The following is a 15,902-nucleotide window of genomic DNA, read 5'->3' on the forward strand; positions in this document are numbered from 1 at the left end:
CCGCTGATTGGCTGCGGCCGCGCGGGACGGTTGAGCCGGCGGCGCGCGCCATGGCGGCAGGTGGGGGGACGCGGGGGGACCGGGGGCGACAGCGGGGATTGAAGGGGGGACAGGGGATGATGTGGGTGTGAGCGGGGATGGGGGACACGGGGTAATGGGGTGACACGGGGTGATGGGGGTGTGAGCAGGGATGGGGGACACGGGGTAATGGGGTGACACGGGGTGATGGGGGTGTGAGCGGGGATGGGGGACACGGGGTAATGGGGGGACAGAGGGTAATGGGGGGACAGAGGGTAATGGGGGTGTGAGCGGGGATGGGGGACATTGCGTAATGGGGGGACACGGGGTAATGGGGGTGTGAGCGGGGATGGGGGACACTGCGTAATGGGGGGACACGGGGTAATGGGGTGTGTGAGCAGGGATGGGGGACACGGGGTAATGGGGGTGTGAGCGGCGATGGGGGACACGGGATAATGGGGTGTGAGCGGGGATGTGGGATATGACTGAGCATGGAGGGGCACGGGGTGATGGGGTACATGGCTGAGCATGGGGGGACACGGGGTGATGGGGGTGTGAGCGGGGATGGGGGACATGGGGGCGGCACTGAGCGTGGGGGGGACACACGGTGCGATCGCGGGCTTCCCGGGCGTAGGGGGACACGGGCGTCAGTGGGGATAGGGAAACCGAGGCATCACCGGCTGTGAGAGGTCGGAGCACGCGGGTGCCGGGAGTGTCACCGCGGCTGGGGCAGCTCTGGCGGGGTTCGGGGCACAGGGATAACGGGGGCGTCACCGGGGGAGGGGTGGGCTCCGGGCACGGGGGAACTTCTGGAGCACGCGGTTACCGGGGGCTGTGGGGTCTGTGGGTTTGCGGCGTGGCGGTAAAGGGATGTCAGTCGTGCTGGGGTTGGTTGGAGTCGGGGCTCAGAGCACGGCAGTAACAGGGTCCTCACTGGAGCTCAGGGGCTCGGGGCAGTGTCAGCAGGCACGGGGGATTCAGAGTATGGGGGTACTGGAGGTGTCATTGGATCTGGAGGGCTGCATACACTGAGATACAAGGGCATCACTGGCCATGGAGACTCTGCACATGGAGTTAATGGGGTGCCACCAGGGCTAGGGAGGCTTGGGACATGGAGATACTGGGCTGTCACCAGGGTGGGAGGACCTGGAATATGAGGTTACCAGGAGTGCCGCCATGCTCGGGGCACAGAGACAGCACCGGGGCTGCAGGGTCAGGGCTGTGGAGATGGTGGGGATGTCATTGGGACTGGAGGAGTGCAGGGCTTAGGTTCCAGCGGAATTCCTGGGGCTGGAGGAGGGGGAGTAATGGGATCATCAGCAGGACAGTAGGGCTTGGGGGTGTCACCACGGCTGGGGGGAATTGGGGTAAAGAGATTATGGAGGCATCACTGGGTGTGCATCATAAGGTTGCCACTGGGGCTGGGGAGGGACATGCAGACAGTGGGGTGCTAGCAGGGCAGGGGACCCAGGGGCATAGAGGGGGCAGTGAGGGGTGTCCAGGCTGTGGTTCTGTCCCCCGATGATCCCGGTGCTGGCAGCCTGGCAGCGTCCCTACCTGAACATCTTCAAGCACTTCCGTGTGGAGGAGTGGAAGCGCTCTGCCAAGGAGGGGGACGTGGCCGCCCTCACGGTAACGGGGGCACCCTGGGGTGGGGGGCACTGCCCCAGGGCGGGCACTGCTGACCCACCCCACCTTTCCCTGGTTTCCAAAGGACACGAGGCTGAAGGGAACAATCTACCGGATCCGAGGCTCCAACCCAGCCAGCAGCTACCTGCAGCTGCCACGGGCAGGGACACAGTCCCTGGGGCTGACAGGGCGCTACTTCTACCTGCTCTTCAGGCCCCTGCCCCGCAAGCACTTCCTCGTGCACCTGGATGTCACCACCAAGGTCTGTGACACAGGGTGGCTTCTAAAACTGCTGATTGGGGATGGCACTGGTGGGCTTTGGGGGCAGGACGTGGCTGCTCTTTGCTGCTGGTGGGTCACCCCAGGGTGGAGATGGCTTCCATCCTGGTGGCATTTCCACTGGGGACGTGGAGGGGACAGGAGACAGGGCCACATACCTTCTCCTCTGTAGCACTTCCCTGCCAAAGCCACCAGGGTGACTAAAGCTCCGTGTGTGTGTCTCTTCCCAGGAAAACCAGGTGGTTCGCATCTCCTTCTCCAGCCTCTTCAAGGAATTCAAGTCCACGCCCACCTGGCTCCAGTTCCCCTTCGTCTGTGGGGCAGCCAGTGAGGGCACAGCCCAGCGGGGTGAGGAGCTGGGGCTGGGCTGGCACACCACCAAAATAAACTGTTAGAGAGTAAATTGAGTTCTCAAGTTGGCTTGATGCATCTGAAGAGAAGCTGTGGCTGCCTCATCCCTGGCAGTGTCCAAGGCCAGCTTGGATGGGGTGTGGAGCAAGCTGGGATAGTGGCAGGTGTCCCTGCTCAGGACAGGGGGATGGAATGAGATGGGTTTCAAGGTTGTCCCTCCCAATCCAAACCTTTCCAGGATTTTATGATAGCAGTGGTGGGCCTGAGCAGGAGCCCCTCTGCAGCCAGATCAGAGCTGTAGCTCCTGGCCGGGCTGTCCCCTATCCCTGTTTTCCCAAACAGTGGGGTGCAGTGTCAGGCCAGGCATGAGCCCATGGAGGTGGTGGGATGCCTGTCTGTCCTTCCCCACCCCTGAGCCTATAAGACTTGTTTTCCCATTTCTCACTTGGCACAGGCCTGGTGGGAATCTTTCCTGGTAAATACTTTGTAGTGAACCCTGTGAACCTTATGTCTCTTGTCCAGCAAGGTCTATCACGTTTTAGTCTTCTTTTTTGTCTTCTTCCAGAGTTGGGATTAAAAGGTCTAGAGATGGAATTTTGTGTTTGGACTCAGATGTTTATTAATTTTTATCTATGTTACAGTGAATGCTACAGCACTTCTAGCTAACAAGCTAAAAATGGCAAAATGGTGATCTATCTCTCGTTACAAGGTCTTTTAAGCCCAATCTGTCCAATTAAGACCTAATACCTAAATTATTTTTACTTTTCACCTAGTAATCAAACACTCATGACTCAATGTGAATTTTTCTGTGCAGTTAAACACGATCCCACCTAGACTTGTGAAGAAGAAAGAAACCTCCACCCCAAAATCTCCATCTTGCCCTCTATACCACTATATTCTAAAACCTCAAATATTCCAAATTTTCCACTTTGTGACATTACACACTTCTATTCAAACTACACAGCTGTGATCTTAGTTCTATCATTTAAATTTGAAAGCCTTCTCCAAGGCCTTAGGTCAAAAGCAGTGTTTTCTTGAGGGTCAGTGCTTGTCAACACAGCAAGTTTCAAGGCTTCCAACAAAGGTCCATGTCTGCAGCTGTTTCCCACATCCCTTCCCCAGCTGTGCTCTCCTCCCAGGTGCAGCCCCGGCTGATGTGCGCTGGACGTGCCTGGTGCTGGACCTGCCCTCCATCCTGGCCCTGTACCTGAGCTGCAGCTACAGCCACCTCAGGGGGGTCAAACTCTGCTGCAACCTGCTCGTGAAAAACCTCTGCACCAGTGATCTGCTGTTTGAGCCAGGTGAGGAGCCCAGAGCTTGGCCCCTGCTTTATCCTGAGACTCCAGCCCAGACTGGGGGGACCCCATGGGGGTTCAAAGCTGAGGTTGCAGCCCTGGCAGAGCACTGGGCTGCTGGTGTTTTATGACTTGAACAGAAAGGGCAAAATATTTGGTACAATGTTATTTCCACACAGGCAGGGACACCTTCCACTGTCCCAGGCTGCTCCCAGCCCCAGTGTCCAGTCCGGCCTTGGGCACTGCCAGGGATCCAGGGGCAGCCACAGCTGCTCTGGGCACCCTGTGCCAGGGCCTGCCCACCCTCCCAGGGAACAATTCCTTCCCAATATCCCATCCATCCCTGCCATCTGCAGTGGGAAGCCATTCCTCCTTGTCCTGTTCCTCCAGGCTCTTGTCCAAAATCCTTCCCCACCACTCTTGGCATTGGAAGGAAATCTGGAATGGAATACAGTCTCCAAACTCTGGAGGAAAGTAGCCTCTGATTTTCCAGCTGTAAAAGTGAATGAAAAGAGCAAAGTTAAATATCTTTCAAAGGTTAGGAATCTTTTCAGGGATAAAAATGAAAGGTCTGATCAAGCCTCACTTCTGCAGGACTTGCCCTTTTATCTGCTGGAAAAGCATGTGATTTTTTTGTGTCAAAAATCTTCCAGCCTGCTTTTTTTATCCACCTGCTCAGTGTGGCAGAGGTACTTTGGTCAAATCCTTTGTTTTCTGTCTTTCCTTTTTCGTACTGGAATTCTGTCTGAACTGCCTGGCCTGCTGGGAAGCATCAGTGAGGAAGAAGTTATAGGGCTGCTTTGAAATTCCTGAAATTTATTGTATCTTTCCTGAAACCTTTCCTGTTTCACTCTCCTAAATTTAAAAATACATGGAGGAGACATGACAAGAAAATGGGCAAAGAGCCTTAAGAGAAATCATGTGAAACTGCTGAATCAGTGAACAGAAATGACATGAAGCTTGAGCCTGGGGGTTTTAACTGGAATTCAGGGGTTTGTGCTCTGGACTCTTCTTTGGAGGTTGGGAGTTGCTGTGCAGGGTAGGTTTGTTACAAACCTCAGGCTTTGTTTCTCAGGTGGGAAGTGCTTTGTGCCCATATCCCACAGGGAGTGTGATTGCAGGCAGCTCCCTGGGCTTGGAGAGCTCAGAGTGTGTGTCCCTGTCCTGGCAGGTGTGACATTCGCTGGGGCCCGGCTCGGTGACCTGTCCTGCCACGGCATCGCCCCCATGCCCCGGGATCTGGCCTTCCCTGTGCCCAAGGGGGAGAAGTGGCATGACCTCTATGACTACATCAGGTATGGCTGCTCCAACCCCACTGCAGCTCCCAGACCTCCCCATGCCCCTGGGAAGGGCAGGATGGGCAGTGCCACTTAAGGAATGACAGATCCAGGTGAACCTGGGGTGCAGGTGGGCATTTAGGTGACACCCTTAATGCCATCTGCCTTATTTGAAGGACCATGAGGCAAAAGGGGATATTACAGGAGGCAGTGAAGAGGCCTCTGTGGCAGGCTGAGGTACCAGGTGCCAATACAATATGCCAATGACACGGTGCCTTCCTCTGGTTCTGCTCAGGTTCCCATCTGAGGGGGCTAAGCTGCTGCACAACTCCATCCAGAAGAGCTTCCCGAGTCCTGTGGCAGGTGGGAATGCTGGGGACAGCAGGCAAGGCTGTGCCACCCCAGTTGTGTGCTCTGGGTTCCTAAAAGAGCTCAACCTGCTGCTTGTGTTGCCCAGGTGACCAAGTCCTGGAGGGGCCTGGCCATTCACTGACCCAGCTGGTGACACTCTCCAGAGCAGTCTCTGACCGCCTGTCCCTGGTCCAGCAGATAACCAGTCCCAAAGCTGTAAGTGTACCCTGGAGGAGGCTGCAGCTCCTTCCTTCCTGCTTCCCATAGAGCTTTTCCCTGCATCTGTGTCTTTATTTAAGATGTAGAAGCTGCTTGTTGTCACTGGCAGCTGTTCCAGGCACAGTCTGGTGACCAGAGCCCTGCAGTCTGAAGGTTCAGTGTGGTGCAGCACAGAGACAGGAGATGTGCCAAGTACCTTGAAATCTCCAGACATCCATTGTTTCTGTCTCTGTGGAGGCAGCAGATCAGTTTGTCTTCAAATCATAGATAAGGAAGTGATGTCTGGAGACTAAGGAATGTGATAAGTGCCCTCAGGGGGCAGAGCAGTGTATGGAGCTGGGATTGCTGGGGCTGCAGGCAGCTGCCCTCATCTTGGTTTCCCCTTCCCCACTGAGGGTGATGTGGGAGCTGGTGTCCAGACTGACTTACCAGCATGGTGGTGATGTTGGGAGAGGGACTGGGGGGAGCCATCCTCATACTGTGGAGAGGGACAAATTGAGGAGCACAATCTTTCTTATTAGAAAGTGTCTAAAGGATGGCCATGAGGATGGTGAGGCTGGTCTAGAGGGGAAGAGTGAGAGGTACAGTAGTGACTTGGTTTGATCAGGTGGAGAGAAAGAGACTGAGGTCAAACCTTGTCAGGGGTGGCAGCTCCAATCTCTGCTCTCTGTGACAGGGATAGGACCCAGGGAATGGCTGGAGCTGTCAGGAGAGGTTTTAATGGATACTAGATAAAGGTTTTTCCCCCAGAGGGTGGTTGGGCACTGACCAGTCTCCCCAGGGCAGTGCCAGACTTGCCAGAGCTCCAGCATCATTTGACATGACTGGTTTGCTGTCTGAGGGAGATGAACTGTGTACAGACAAACTGGGAGCATAAGGAGAGCAGCTGGTTAACAACCTGGCCAAGCCAGGTACCCACAGGGCTGCTCTCCCTCCCCATTTTATCCTCCTTGTTTGTGTTGCTGTGAAGAGCCCTCAGGACAGATTTGAATGTCTCCCTGTCTCTGCCCCTGGGCAGGTGAAGGGCACTGGCAGAACTGAGCTCTGCCTGAGGCTTTCCTCATTCTCAGGTGCCACATCGGTGTCCTGTGATCACCAAAAGCATCCCTGAGGTTCACCTGGCAGTGCCAGGGCCTCCAAGAGCTGAGCCTGCTGGAGGCCCCATGGAGGAGAAGCAGAAGCTGCACAGTGCAGGGGACACAGGACAGCCACTGCCACTCAGTGATGGTGGCATCCACGTCTATGCTCATCAGAGGGGGAGACAGACACCCCGACCTGTCCCTGGCTCAGAGGAGGTGTGTGAAGTTTGGAGGGTCACAAGGTGACTTTGGGGTGTTTATTTTTAATGTAGGGGGAGAGGGAACACAAGATCCACACTGTATTTCAGTTAAACTTGCAGAGTTCAAAATGTCTTTTTCTGATGAGCAGTTCTTCCCACCAGCACCCTACTTGCCTTGACAGAGGAACCCTGTGTTCAAATGTGCTGACCCTAAGCCACAGGTTTGCCCAGGTGTGTACAGGAAGGGCTCTGGGCCTTATGCCATCCCACAGGTGAGCCCTGGTTGCAGGACAGCCCTGGAAGTGTCCAAGGCCAGGTTGGACAGAGCTTGGAGCAACCTGGGCTATTGAAAAGTGTCCCTGTCCATGACCAGGGGATGGACTTTAAGGTCTCTTCCAACCCAACCCAGTCTGGGATTCTCACAGTAGCCCCAGGACACCACTGGGGCTGGATGGGAGAGCTGCTTAACTCAGAAACCCCAGCTCCTCCTGCTGCCAGCTTAAATGCTTTAAAGTTGTCCCCTCTGACAGAAAAACCCAAAGCTGCCTCTGTGTTTCACAGAGAGCCCCATGGAGGCAGGACCCCAGCCTGGCTCTAAGCATGATGGTGCTGTCTGGTTTTCTTTTCCAGGGGCTTGTGCCAGATCCCATCCTGAAGCTGAGAACAATTATTGGCTTTGGAGGATGCAGCACCAAATGGGTCAGTGGCTTGGATGATTTGGGGAGTTGGTCTGTCATTGTCTGGCCAGGATATGGATGTTTTGGGAGTGTGAAAAGCAGCTGAGTGTGGCACTGCTTGGTGTGGAAAATGATCCCAAAGTGGATGGGCATGAGTATCTGTGAGAATTGCTCTGCTGTTAGGATGGTGAATGAAAAATTATGGGTCCATTAGACAGAATCACAGGATGGAAAAGCCCTTTAAAGAGGGCAGTTCCAATTGGTTTCCCAGGATTCCCAAGCCCACCACTGACCCACGTCATCAAGTGCCACATCCACATGTCTTTCAAGCCCCTCCAGGGATGGTGACTCCTCCACTGCCCTGGACAGCTGTCCCAGTGCCTGAACACTGTTTCTGTGAAAAAGTTTTCCCAGTATCCAACCTAAATTTCCCCTGGCACTTGAAGATGTTTCCTCTTGTCTTGTCCCAGTTCCCTGGGAGCAGAACCTGACCCTCATCTGGCTGTCCCCCACTGTCAGGGAGTTGTGCAGAGACAGAAGATCCAGGCTGAGGCCCCCCAGCTGCTTCTCCTCAGACTTGTGCTCCAGACTCTTCACTAAATTTTAGTTTAACACATTAAAATTGGTGCTGTTTGTTGGAGGCTGGGAAGGAAGGGCTGTGTTTTGGGTTGTTTCTGTGGCACACTGGGCCTTGCTTGTGATCTGTGTTAGGGTAAAGGAAGGGTTGGTTTGGTTCAGTCAGGTCAAGGCTCTGCCAGCAATGTAATTTTCCCTGGATCTGCTGTTCAATAGTAGGGAAGGGACCTTAAAGCCCATGGGCAGGGCCATCTCCTGCAAGCCCAGCTTGTTCCACACCCCATCCAGCCGGGCCTTGAGCACTTCCAGGGCTGGGGAAGCTCTGTGCCTGGGCTGTGGGGCAGTTCTGGAGCTGTGTCCCCCTGTGTTGGTGCTGCAGGCTCTGTGGACACGGGACAGCAGGGCTGTGGTGTACCCCTGCCACGCTGTCATCGTCGCCCTGCTCCTCAAGACTGGTGAGCAGAGGTTCTTCCTTGGCCACACAGACAAGGTGAGTGCAGCCCTTGCTGCCCTGCTGTGGGAGCCTGGTGGATGATGGTCAGGACAAACTCGGGCACTCTCTATATTCTTGTCTTGAAGTTTGTAGTTTATTGCGTAGGACGTGGGTGAAAAGGGCCCTGTAGCTCAGAGCAGGGCAGAAAGACAGTAGGGGTTGGTAGGAGGTCTAAGAGATAAGAGAGGGAAATAAAAGAGCAAAGTGAGAGAGAGATTTTCCCATTTGCAACACAATAAATCTTCTATGTTGAATATTCTAATTTCCACTAACCAATCTAATACAGGATACAAATTCTCTAACATTTACATACAACCTATGGGAATTGCTGCATTACCACGTTTTATTACTTTCTTATCTCTAAACCTTATCTTGGACCCTTCCTGTCATGCCTGGAGAGGGTCTCTGCTGGCTCTTTGGTATTTGCAGCAACTGGCATTATCTTAACAAAGGGAGAAGATCTCCAAGCATCCACATTGCTGCTCTCCAGCCGCTCAGTCAAAAACTGCTTTTGTTCCAATCTCACGTAGGGTTTCCACATTCTCAGAATCTTTTGCTAGCTATCAATTCACAATATTTCCTGGTGTGCAGCTCCTGTCCGTGCTCCCGCAGGTGGCGGCGCTGGCGTTGGGCGGGAGCAGCGCCCTGCTGGCCTCGGCTCAGGCCGGCCCGCGCAGCCTGGGCCGCCTCTGGCACTTCCCCACAGGATCCTGCCTCTGCCTCTTCAAAACCTGCCTGCAGTCCCTCGTGTCCCTCAGGTGTGTGGCAGCACTGCAGCACGGCAGCCTCTCCGTGCTGTTGCTGTGTCACAGAGTGGGGGTGAGTTACAGCTGCCTGTGCTTGTCACTGAACCTGCTGGCAGCTGGCCTGGATGTGCTGCAGCTCTCTGCTCACTTTATCCCTCAGGTCTTTCTCTCTCCCCATCCCCACAACTTGTCCCCTTTCATGCCCTGTGGGGATGAACCCAGGGTACAAGGAGCTGTTTTTCACCAGGTCTCTTTTCTTGCAGCTTTTCCCACAGTGGATCTGTTCTGTGTGGTGTTGGGAAGGATGTGCACAGCAAAACGGTGAGAGCTGACCCTGGGGCTGGGAGGTTTCCCTGACAGAGCTGTTCTCCCAGATTCTGTAGTTATTTTCCAGGCAAACCTCTGCTCTTGGCTGTCCTAGGCATGTTCTTGGGTCACATCCTTTTCTCTGCCTAGAGAATACTTTCCCTCTGCCTGATGCTTCTGCAAGCGAACAAATCCTTTTGGAAGCAGCTGGAGAGACCTGCTGGGGTTGTGCTTTGGGGCTGTTCTATCCCTGGAATGGTCCCAGCTAGGACCCAGGCAGAGTGATGGGATCATATCTTTATTTTAATAGCATTTAGAGCAAGATGTGAGGTGAAATCTGCCAGCTCTAGGCATGACTGTGGGAAGGGATGCCGGGCAGTGGAGCTGCCTCCCAGCTTTGTAGCTGGGGATGACGCAGATCCCACGTGTGGCAGTCAAAAATAAACTTGTTCCGTGGGACTGGGGGTTTTGTTTTGTCAGTGGAACTGTTTTTCATCCACTGTTTTCATCCTTTAGTGACGACCATCAGCAATTAGCTGTGCCATCACTAAGTGAAGGAAAAACCACACAGTGCTTTGTGTTTTTCCCAGCATGTGGCTCTGTTCTGTGATCTGTGTGGGAGCTGGTGGGGGGTGGGATTGGGAGGGGGGAAACACGGTGGGAGAATGGGGGTGCTGGGGGAGTGCCTCTCCCAGGGTGATGCCTCAGCCCATCCCAGCCTCTGAGGTGATGCTGGCTTTGGTTTAAACACTGTGCTGGAATGCAGAGCATCCTCCTGCATTTCTGCAGGCACCTGTCCCTTTGCTTTAGGCAGAGGGTTTGACTATTGCCCCTGGTGATGGGCACTGAGGGCACACAGGCCTGCACTGAGCAGTGGACACGTGCTGCCTCCTGCTCCCTCAGCCCTGGGACAGCTCCTGTATCCCAGCAGGCACAGTTCCCACTGCTCTGTGGATTTTCTTTCCAAGTCTGAGCCCTGTTGCCAGGCAGCCCTGGGATTTAGAACCTCTAATTATGGATTGTAGACAGGGATATTGCCATGAAGCTTAGCAAAGCTGTTGGACTCTCCTAAACCCTCTGTGCAATGGTTTTATTTCCCTGCTCCAGCTCTGTTATCAATACTTTGTGCCCAGCTCTGGAGCAGCTGCTGGAGGAAAAACTCTTCTGCTGCCAAGGTTTTGAGCAGGTCTCCCATCATATTTTCTTGCTTCAGATGGTGGTGGTGTGGAACACTGCTCAGGTGACCCGTGGTGGAAGTGTGACTGTGCTGGCCAAAGCACACACAGATGTGGACATCCAGGCCATGAAGATTGCTTTCTTTGATGACACCAGGTAGTGTGCCAGGAAGAGAAACTGAAAGTATTGATTCTTAGATATTGGTAAGGAATTGTTCCCTGTGAGGGTGGGAGGCCCACAGCACAGGGTGCCCAGAGAAGCTGTGGCTGCCCCATATCTGGAAGTGTGCAAGGCCAGGTTGGACAGGGCTTGGGATAGTCTGGGATAGTGGGAGGTGTCCCTACCCATGGCAGGGGGTAGAACAAGATGAGCTTTAAGGTCCCTTCACCCCAAACCACTTTAATTTGATAACTGTGGCGTGGCTGGGGGGGATCTGTGGTGCTGCAGCCATCCTGTTGCCAGTCCTGTCCTCAGTCAGGGGCCCTGGGGACACTGCCCTTCCCTGAGGGCTGGGGAGGCGTGCCCTGGTCTCAGCAGTGTCTCTGTGCAGGATGGTGTCGTGTGGCCGGGACAGTGTCCGGCTGTGGCGGGTGCGGAGCGGCTCGCTGCGCTCGTGTCCCGTGGCCCTGGGCGAGTACCACTGCCTGCACTTCAGCGACCTGGCCTTCCAGGAGGGGCCAGGGCAGGAGCAGGAGCCAGAGAACCATGTGCTGTAAGGCCTGTCACTGTCACTGCCACTGTCACTGTCACTGCCACCTGTCCTGCGAGCTCTGCACCTCTCTCTGCTTACCATTTGCCTTCCCCCCCCTCCACCACAGAGCTTTGCTGGGGTTCTCCCTCAAAATGCAGCTGCCTTCTGGAGCTGGGAGAGGCTCTCCCCACTCAGCATGTGTCACCTCCCGAAAGGGGTTTGGCTGCTCACAGAACAGCCTCTTTCATGTTGCCATGCTGCTGTTCTCTCCCCACCTGAAGCTCTGTTGGATTCCTGGGTCAGCAGGAGGAGCCTGATACACATTCTCTTGCATACAGACACACACTTTGTTGTTTTATTTTAATCCTCAAAGCCAGACCTTTGTTGCCACCCCATGCTGTCCCACAAAGGCAGAACTGTCAACTCAGCCAGCCTTTGGCAGAGGGAGGCTCCTTTCTGGACTTCATGGCAAGCTTTTAGCTCTTTTGCTAATTTCTGTTTCTCTACTTCTTTGGAGGTGTGTGGAACACTCAGACACCTTGTTGACCTACTTGTGAGCTAGGATTGCTTTACACAAACCAACTGAACCAAGGTAAACCAAGGTGTTTTTTTACTAAAAAAGACTCTCCTGTTTTTATTTTTTTACAGCTTTGTGTGCAGCAAGAGTGGCCACGTGCTGGAGGTGGACTGCAAGAATCTCTGTGTGAGGAGCGCACGGCGCCTGCTGCCAGCACAGCCCCAGAGGGATGGGGAGGAGCAGGCAGGGAGCAGCTCAGGTGGGAGCAGGGGCAGGCAGGGAGCAGCTCAGGTGGGAGCAAGGGCAGGAGCAGGCAGAGAACAGCTTAGGTGGGGGCAGGAGCAGGCAGGGAGCAGCTCAGGTGGGAGCAGGGGCAGGCAGGGAGCAGCTCGAGCAGGAGCAGGCAGGGAACAGGCAGAGAGCAGCTCAGGTAGGAGCAGGAGCAGGCAGAGAACAGCTCAGGTGGGGGCAGGAGCAGGCAGAGAACAGCTCAGGTGGGATCAGGCAGGGAGCAGCTCAGGTGGGAGCAGGAGCAGGCAGGGAGCAGCTCAGGTGAGAGCAGGAGCAGGCAGGAGCAGCTCAGTTGGGAGGAGGAGCAGGCAGGAGCAGGTCAGGTAGGAGAGGGGGGAGAACAACCAGGGACCACTTCCACCACCATTGGGGTCAGAAATCTGTTCAAACCTACCAGTTCTTTACCTACTGCTGAAAGATTATTTTGGGGTTGATTAGATCATTGCTATTTGCCTCTTAAGGACTGCAAATAATCTTCCTTAGTACAGCAAAGTATCATTTTAAGAAAGATTTTAGCATTTTAAATGCTGATTGCACTTTCAGAGAAACACTACTTTTAGAAACATTAGACAAGGTCTTCATTTGCTGATGGGAGACTTAATGGAGAGATGGAAAAAGAACTAAGATTAACAAAAAAGATGAATTTGGGGATTTTTTCATTATTCAGCTGGTGCAGAGCGTTTGGGGAATCTTTGTTGCTGTACATTAAGTAGACCAACTTTCAGCTCTTCCATTAACTTGAACAGCAGGAAGAATTCACTTTCAAGTGTGATTGCTCTGATATCTTGAAACTTAGTGCATAGTTTGCTTTGGCAAATTGAGCTAATTAATCTATAATGTGGCCTTTGAGAGGTGTGTAACTGCAGTTCTCACTTCACGGGCAAGAAAGGGCCCAAAAGGAGATGAAACTAAATCCTTGGTGCCTCCTGGTCTCAGTGCTGGCTCTAACTTATGGCATTTATACCTGAATTTAGGTTAGATTTTGGGTAAAATTTCTTGACTGAAAGTGTGATAAGACATTGGAACAAGCTGCCTGTTCTGTCACTGGAAATGTTAAAAATGTCTGTGGATGGGTACCTGGGGACATGGGCTGGTGGTGGGATAATGGTTGGACTCAATGAGGTTTTCCAATCTTAATCATTCTATGAATCAAAACCTCCGAGTTTGTGGATCTGTATCTCCCTTCTGCAGGAGGCTTTGGGACATGGCAATGAAAGGGTTTGTACCTCAGGCAGTTTATCTGGGATACCCTTTGCTACAGAATGCTGTTTGAGGCAAAAATATGACATGGGTAGGAATTTTCTGTGCCTGGCAAGAGTTTCACAGTGGTAAAGAGGAGTTTGGAGCCTGAAAAGGGCTGGCTGAGACCCTTCAGTCTGTTCTGCCAGTCACTGTGGGCTTCCTGCATCCTCCTCAGGCTCCACCTGGGGTGGACTAACAGACTCAGCTCTTGGATGGGCCCCCTCTCAGGTTGAGTTTTCTTGTTTTACCTATATAAAGTGTTGGTTTTTGGGTTTCCAGGCCTTGGGATTGCTATAAACAGTATCAGCATATCCTCAACCTTCTGTGCCACGGGATCAGAGGATGGCTACATGAGGCTGTGGCTGCTGGACTTCTCAGCTGCTGTCTTAGAGGCAGGTGAGTAGAGGTGGGAGTGATCCTTCTGAGCTCCACATCTGCTGCAGATCCAGAGCTCCCACAGCAATCCTCAGCAGTGAGGGCTGTGCTGTGTGTGCTGCCTCCAGGCTGGCTGCCAGTTCAATGGTAATTATTCATGTTTATTGTTGTAACTCATAGGAGAAAGGCAGGATCTCCTAGGAGAGAACAGACCTTCCATCTTGATTTCTGTGCCCTTCTAGCCATGGCTCATCTGTCCATGGAAAATTAAGGAAGAAGTTGAGCTGTTCTTGGTTGTTTTTGAAACAATCACCATTTCAGCAGGGCCCAGGGATGTTAGGAAGGGCAGAGATTGATCTCTCTAACCTGTCACTAAACTCACAAGCATTCAAAGACCTGCAAGCATTCAGTGTTCAGGTCGTGGGCTGCTCATTCCAGTGGGCATTGTTTTCCTAAATGTGGGTCTGCAGTTGTGTTCCAGCTGCTTGTTTCCCAAAGGATTTATTGACTCCTGTGTCTTTCCCCAGAGCATGAGGCTTCAGTGAGTTCTGTCTGCATCAGCCCAGACAACCACAAAGTCCTGACCACGACAGCTTCTGGGAATCTGGGCTACCTGGATATCCAGGCCCAGGACTACAACACGCTGATGCGCTCTCACAAGGGCTCTGTGCTGGGCTTCTCAGTGGAGGGCAAGTGGAAGCAGATAGCAACAGTGTCCCAGGACAACACCATCCGAGTGTGGGACCTCCCCTCCAGGCAGCAGGTTGGTGAGACAAGAGGCAGCTGGTGTTTCATGTGTATTAAGAGTCTCCCTGTGTCCTGGTTTGAAGGACAGGTGTCTGCCAATAAAGGCAGAAGCTTCTCTTTGAATGGAGAATGTAAACCCCCTCCCTCCAAATTATTATAATTTTGAAATTAAGGGGCTCTCAGGCAAAGATAGTGGAATTAGGAATAACAGTTCTTTACTGGGAAAATTAAAATAGAAGTACAGTATTACAAACAATCCCAACCCTGCCAGAGTCAGAATCCAACCTGACACTCATCAGTCAGTCAGTCAGGGTGTTGGTATTAGTCCCATTCAATGGTGGCTGCATCCTCCTGCAGTGGAAGATGTGATTCAGCTGGAGCAGTGCTCCTGTAGTGGTGCAGTTTTCCTCTGAAGGTCCAGGGATGACATGGAAAGGTCTGGTTTTCCTCTGGAATCCAGTGGAAAGATGATATCTTGGTGTCCAAAATCTCAGTTTTTATCTGGGTAGGAAATGCTTGGCTCCTTCCCTGGCTGGAGCATCTCCCAGTGGGATGATGTAATTTTATCAGTCACACAGTGGGACTGAATGGCCCATTAACAGATGATATCTTCCTGGAGGGAGGATGGGCTGTGGAAAAGATAAAGATGATTGTTCCAGCTGGTTTAAAGATGGCCCATTTTAACAGATGGAGATAGAATACACATTTCTGGCCATTTCAACCCAGCACACCCTGGTGTTTGATCTAATTATCAAAGACCCACAGTTCAGAAGCCCTCCCTGAAGAATGAGGGGTACTGTGGGCAAGAGTCCCTTTGGAAGTACAGTTTTGAAGTATTGTTAGACAAAACTATTTCCTTTTCCTCCATTTTTTAAAGTTTTTTTAGCACAAACCATAACACCTAAGGGCTTTATCTAAATACCCAAACACCCAGGACTTCACTGGGCTTTGGATCCATCCAGGCAGGAGCACATGCTCATGGTGGAGATGTGAGGCTTGACCAGTTGTTGGGTCCAGCTGCAGCTCCAGTCTTCTGCAGCTTCATGCCCATGGTGTCTCTTCCTTGCAGCTGTATGACTTCTCAGCTGCAGAAGAAGCTCCTTGTACTGTGGCCTTCCACCCCTTCTGGAAGATCCTGGCCTGTGGCTTTGACAGCGGGGTGGTGCGGACCTTCAGCCTGGCTGCCTCTGACCTCCTGCTGGAGCACAAGTGAGTGAAGTGGGAGCTGCATGGGGTCTAACTGGGTGTCCTGGTGATGAGACAGAGCCACAGTGGCAATCATGGAGCTCCACAAGCCTCAAGTGCCAGCTGGGTGGGTTTGGGACAGATCCCGCTGTGCCGAAGCTTTGGGTGGTGAAAGCCCAAGT

At 53.1% G+C, this 15,902-nt stretch overlaps 1 protein-coding gene across 4 annotated transcripts in view; it reads left to right on the forward strand.

Annotated features, from left to right (window-relative positions):
- The first annotated feature begins 1 nt into the window (after window position 1).
- Window positions 2-15,902, forward strand: part of WDR90 (WD repeat domain 90) — a 33,009-nt gene continuing 17,108 nt past the window's right edge. For 2 of the 4 annotated variants that reach the window (XM_079321011.1, XM_079321014.1), the window contains exons 1-18: window positions 1,024-1,650; window positions 1,733-1,909; window positions 2,157-2,274; window positions 3,417-3,578; window positions 4,744-4,867; window positions 5,145-5,212; window positions 5,307-5,422; window positions 6,490-6,714; window positions 7,329-7,397; window positions 8,331-8,441; window positions 9,057-9,202; window positions 9,454-9,511; window positions 10,710-10,828; window positions 11,223-11,384; window positions 12,012-12,139; window positions 13,693-13,809; window positions 14,316-14,551; window positions 15,605-15,744. In XM_079321011.1, the coding sequence (XP_079177137.1) occupies window positions 1,540-1,650; window positions 1,733-1,909; window positions 2,157-2,274; window positions 3,417-3,578; window positions 4,744-4,867; window positions 5,145-5,212; window positions 5,307-5,422; window positions 6,490-6,714; window positions 7,329-7,397; window positions 8,331-8,441; window positions 9,057-9,202; window positions 9,454-9,511; window positions 10,710-10,828; window positions 11,223-11,384; window positions 12,012-12,139; window positions 13,693-13,809; window positions 14,316-14,551; window positions 15,605-15,744 (2,387 nt within the window). In that variant the 5' untranslated portion in view covers window positions 1,024-1,539. Of the gene's footprint in view, window positions 61-1,023; window positions 1,651-1,732; window positions 1,910-2,156; window positions 2,275-3,416; window positions 3,579-4,743; window positions 4,868-5,144; window positions 5,213-5,306; window positions 5,423-6,489; window positions 6,715-7,328; window positions 7,398-8,330; window positions 8,442-9,056; window positions 9,203-9,453; window positions 9,512-10,709; window positions 10,829-11,222; window positions 11,385-12,011; window positions 12,140-13,692; window positions 13,810-14,315; window positions 14,552-15,604; window positions 15,745-15,902 lie in introns of those variants that run through there. The other 2 variants (XM_079321013.1, XM_079321012.1) reach the window with 2 other exon arrangements.

Source organism: Erithacus rubecula (assembly GCF_903797595.1).
Source record: "Erithacus rubecula genome assembly, chromosome: 17".
Classification (NCBI taxonomy): Eukaryota; Metazoa; Chordata; class Aves; order Passeriformes; family Muscicapidae; genus Erithacus; species Erithacus rubecula.